We start from the raw sequence: 5205 nt of genomic DNA, 5'->3' as shown, positions 1-5205 counted from the left end.
GTATAATTTTAATAAAGAATCAATAAAATTTTTTCACTCATATAATTATATTGATGAAATAATATAAAATTCTAATTAAATTAAGACTAAGCAATGGAGGGATAAATTTAACTTTAAATTTTAAATCACCATTTTTAATACATGATTCTACAAATATTTATGTACCATCTTGTAGGATCCAAAATAAAATTAAAATTAGATGTAGTATTGGAGATACTAAAAAAATTTTAGAGATTCGTTTATCTAAAACCTATATTTTTTCTCTTGGAAGCTCATGATTAGGTAAGGCCCACTATAGGCCAAAAGCCATGATATACCTTACTTAGCTAGTCCTGAAATTCAAACGATTCCAAACTACCCTCTTCGAATATAATCTCGGATCCTCCAACCCGCTATGCGAACAACCCATTACTAAGATAACATTTGGAAGAGAGACTAAGGCCGGGAGATAGAGACCGAGAAACAGAAACTAAATTAAGTCTTTCTATTGTGTTTAGTGTAAAGTGCATAGAACTGAATTATGTCTCAATATTTTGTTATGTCTCAGTATTTTATTTGGTTTAAAATAAAAATAGAGACTTAAATATTGCTAATAAATCTCTCTCTCCCCGCTCCCTCCCTCCCTTCCCTCTCCCTCTCCCTCTCCCTCTCCCTCTCCCAACAACTTCGAATTATTCCTAGCTTGGAAGGTACATTTCTTCTTCTTCTTCTCTTATTTTGATATATATTGATGAAGTTATTGTTGTTTTTGGTATTGTTGTGGTTGGTGGTAAAATTGGTGATGGCTGACGTGTAGTAGTTAAGTTTCAGTGATGGCAAAAGTGTGGTGGTGGGATAAAAGATAAGGTGGGGTTGTGGATGAATGATGGACTTGGAATATGAAGTTTTAAATGAGGATATTTTAAAAAAAAAATGTTATTAAAGTTTCAATTTTTGTTTTCAAAAATTTCAATCCCTTGTGTTCGCATATTCTAGAATTCGGAAATAAAGACGTTACCAAATCCTACCAAAAGATGGTAGTTGAACACTTCCTCAAAGCTCTTATGTCATCTTCGTTCTAGATCCAATTGATCTCATTAGTACGCACCTCGAAGCATTATTATTATTATTATAAAGTTAAGAGTAAGATTCCAATCCGTGACTTCTAGATGAATACGGAAAGATTATGCTATTTGAACTATAGTTAGTTGGTTGAAGTATTATTGTTATTATTTTATATTTAATTTGTATTTACATGTAAAATTATTTATACAGTTCTTCAATTATACATTTTACATTAACAAAATTAACTAATTTTTAAACGTACTACTTAAAAAATTATTTAAACATGTTGATCTAATAATGACCTATAAAACTTTTTTATTTTTGTGAAACATTTCCAATAGTTTTTTAGTTTCCAGAGTATCCAAAAGTTGAGTCTCATATTGTCTAATATTGTGGGCCTAATGGACCTAACAGTAAACTGAATAAAAACAAAAGATGGTTATTGGGCCTTGATAATTAAAAATACTTGGAAAGCGGCGAGAGGAGAAGAGTGGGAAAATTTTGAATTTTGCGTCGGGTTTTATAAAATTTTTATTTTCCCACGCACACGAAGCTTTGAGCGCCTCCTTTTCGATTTCATTTTCATTCACAAATTTTGCAAATTCAAAATTAAAAACAAAAGAAAAGTAATAGTTAAAACGCTCATATTAATGACTCGTATGAAATGCTTTTTACTCCATAATCTGAATCAATCTCTCTCTCTCTCTCTCTCTCTCTCTCGCTCTCGCTCTCGATTTCTCTCGTTTTCTTCACACCTCTCTCCCTCTCTCGGAGGTAATCTTCTATTTCTCTCTCTGGGATATTTTATGTTTTAGTTTGTGGTTTCTCTGATTTTGAAATTGAGGTTGACTTTTCTGTGAAATTGAATAAGGTTTAGGGTTTCGCTATGGCGGGAAAAGGGGGAAAAGGGCTTCTGGCAGCGAAAACCACCGCAGCTAACAAAGACAAAGACAAAGAGAAGGATAAGAAGAAACCTATTTCTCGCTCTTCTCGTGCTGGAATCCAGGTAAACATTAACCTCTCCATTTCTTCTGATTTTAATTCTCTTTCTTTTCTTTTTTCGCAGGCGAATATGTTGTTACTGATTTTAAATCTGTATGTTAAATTGTTTCCCATTTTTAAATACTGTTTGGCACCATTTTAAAAGATATTATTATTGTTACTGTTTCAAAAGAATGGTTTGGTAGGGATTGAAATTGTGGTGTTGGTTTTATGATTTAGTTTAAGCAATGTGTATATAAAATGTGAAGTAAGATTTCTGTTGTTTTGTATTTTTAGTTAGTTCTAGATAGATAGATTGGCATAGCTATAAAGCAAGTCTTCATTTTGATTTTGCTGAGGTTAAATTGTTGAATTTAGATGATTTATTGATGTAGGTAACCATACCATTTACCTGAATTGGATTGGACTTTTAGATTTTAAAGTTGTTCTGTTTTCTGTTTGTCTTATTAGTTTTGATGCATCTGCACTCAGAACCTCATTTTATTTTATCAGTTAAAAATGAAATTACTTTTGGTGTATAGTCTCGAATTTTAATGTTGCAAATGCGAAGAGTGCATAAAATTAGTCTCATATTGAAGAAAACAAGGAAAAGTGAGGATTTTATAAGATGAGAAACCTAATTAACTTGATATCTTAAGGTTTTGAGTTGGATGTGGTGTTTTTTTTTATCTTACTTGTTCCTTTCCAAAATCTCTCTATTGGTCAAGAGTTCTCCATGGTTGTCCAACACTTATGCTATGTTACAACTATTATTAAGATAGTGTTTTTGACACACATAGTTCTGTTATGGCAATTCATGATTAGCTGTGCTTTTAGCTGCTTTATTTGTTCCCCTTGGCAACCAATTTTTAATTTCCACATTGGTTTCTTAGGATTGAATTTCAATTGTTGACTTTTTGTTTACCTACTACTTATAGGCGTGTATTTCCTTTGTGTGAAGTGGAGTGATGTTTTTACATTTTAAATTTGTTTTCAATTTGGGTTATGGCATGTCTGAATCTACAATCTTGCATTTACTTATTCTTTGCTGATGATTTTTAACCGCTTTGTTCTTGACATGTACAAATCATTTATAAAAAGAAAAGGTAAGTATATGCATCATTATCCTGTATTAAGTGGTTTTGAAATTTTGGGTGTTGAGAGTACCTTATTTTTCAAAAGAGATCTAATATTGTTGTGAAATGATTATATATTATTGGCTATATTCTTTTGTGATTCTATGTCATTGCTCATTTTGTTTTTGAGATTCACATGTTTTGGTCATAGTTTCCTGTGGGTCGTATCCACAGACAGCTGAAGCAAAGGGTCCAAGCTCATGGACGTGTTGGCGCAACTGCTGCAGTTTACTTGGCCTCCATTCTTGAATATCTGACAGCTGAGGTTCTTGAACTTGCGGGGAATGCAAGCAAGGATCTCAAAGTGAAGAGGATAACACCAAGACACTTACAGCTTGCTATCAGAGGAGATGAGGAGCTTGACACTCTCATCAAAGGAACTATTGCCGGTGGTGGTGTTATTCCCCACATTCACAAATCCTTGATCAACAAAACCTCCAAGGAATGAATGATTCATCTTGTGTTGTTAAGCTTTTGATTTATATAATATGGCTGTTGACTGAATCTCAAACTAGGTGTTAATTATGATGACTTTGATTAAACTAGGATTTAGCTTGATTCTCTTTTGCAAGTAATTTGTTTAGAACTATGATGCTGTTAGGATGTAAATTGGTCAGGGATGGTGCTTTCATGTGATCTTTTTAACTGCTGGATTTGTTCTTATAGTTGTAGCTTTGACCGATCGAAATTATCCTTTTTTGTTATAATATAAGATTTGTAGTCTTTATTGGTTATTTATTTCTGTCTATGATATTTGTTACTTTTATTTAATTTTTGCAACGGGTTATTTATTGAATTCTACCAGAAATAATGGCTTTAATATAGATTAGGGGTGTGCATGGCCTGACCCGACTTGAAGACCCGGTCCAATCTCGAACACTTTAAGGACTAATTTGGTATGATTTCATTGGGTTTAGGGTCGGGTAAATGTTTCAAAAATAGACTTGATAATTATTTTGGGTCGAGTTCGGGTCATAGCTCGGATCATTCGAAATCGGTCTGGTGGCTCGGTTAATATACACAATTAATATTTTGTATTATTAGTGATGGATGATGGCTATTATTATGTGGAATTTAAGTATTGTAAACCTTAATATTTTTGTGTTATTAGTCATTGTATATAAGACTATAAGTTAATGTTTTATGTTTAAAATGCATAAGATTTTAGACTAATGCATAATATTGTGTTATTTGTATCGATTTAAATATTTGGTGTTATTAGGCAATATTAGTATTGATTATAGTTATGCTTTAATTTTAGAGAAGAGTTGGTTCTTGTTATATTTTTCTAAGTGAATTTTACCATGTTAAATAATGGTTGGAGTCTTGGAAATTTGGATTTTTACATGCAAACTTTTAAGAAGGTATCAAAATAATATAATGTCAATGACTCGATTTTCATCCGGTTTTTACCCAGTATAATCGTGGCTCGAAAGTGTATAGGTTTCATCGGTTTTAGGGTCGGGTTCGGGTCTAACAAATATGGTCGACATATATTTCGAGTCGGGTCTGTGTCACATTAAACCCGGTTTCACCCGACCCATGCACACCTCTAATATAAATAAAGGTTATTTTATTAATTAATTATGGATTACTATAGTGTGTAAGCCAATAATATTGTTTGTTTTGGTGTTTTTCTTTAATATGGGACTTTTGGTTTTAAATTTGGAATTACACAAATTACATGTAAGTGAATTATGTTATTTTATACGTTGGAAATTATTCTTATTTTTCTTTCATAAAGCATGATTGTTAAAAATTCTTGAGTTAGAAACTGTAAATTGGATAGTCTGATTATTACCATGTAATATCCATTTTAAATGTGACAACAAATAAGTAGACCCGATTTGCTGGAACCACAGGTTGGAAAAACACATCTTGTTCCCATGGCTATCCATATTTACATATTATTACATAACCCTTTTCAATTTATTAATTAATTTGTGAGAGATAAAAGTAGCATTAACTGAAAGAAAACGGATATTGACCCGATTATCCTACTAGGTGTATAAAAAATATTTAATAATAAAACATATAGATATAG

The 5205-nt window shown here is 31.9% G+C and overlaps 1 protein-coding gene across 3 annotated transcripts; it reads left to right on the top strand.

The window, feature by feature from the left end:
• LOC107624897 (histone H2A variant 1) lies at positions 1537-3886 on the top strand. Of its 3 annotated transcripts, none has more exons than XM_016327384.2 (3): positions 1537-1818; positions 1922-2050; positions 3313-3886. In XM_016327384.2, exons 2-3 carry the CDS (start codon positions 1931-1933, stop codon positions 3607-3609), a joined length of 417 nt encoding a protein of 138 aa, XP_016182870.1. In that variant the 5' UTR covers positions 1537-1818; positions 1922-1930; the 3' UTR covers positions 3610-3886. The 3 variants fall into 3 exon arrangements, with proteins under 3 accessions (XP_016182870.1, XP_016182869.1, XP_016182868.1); XM_016327383.2 differs by having other exon boundaries at positions 1916-2050; XM_016327382.2 differs by having other exon boundaries at positions 1538-1818; positions 1907-2050.

The sequence above is a fragment of the Arachis ipaensis genome, chromosome B02 (genome assembly GCF_000816755.2).
Source record: "Arachis ipaensis cultivar K30076 chromosome B02, Araip1.1, whole genome shotgun sequence".
NCBI lineage: Eukaryota > Viridiplantae > Streptophyta > Magnoliopsida > Fabales > Fabaceae > Arachis > Arachis ipaensis.
Note: the sequence above shows the minus strand (reverse complement) of the source record. Positions and strands in the feature narration are given on the sequence as shown.

Bases quoted from the DNA above. Each gene is read 5' to 3' on its own strand.
- LOC107624897 (XM_016327384.2), top strand. From the start codon at position 1,931: ATGGCGGGAAAAGGGGGAAAAGGGCTTCTGGCAGCGAAAACCACCGCA. The intron at 2,051-3,312 runs GTAAACATTAAC...TTTTGGTCATAG, and splicing joins CTTCTCGTGCTGGAATCCAG to TTTCCTGTGGGTCGTATCCA.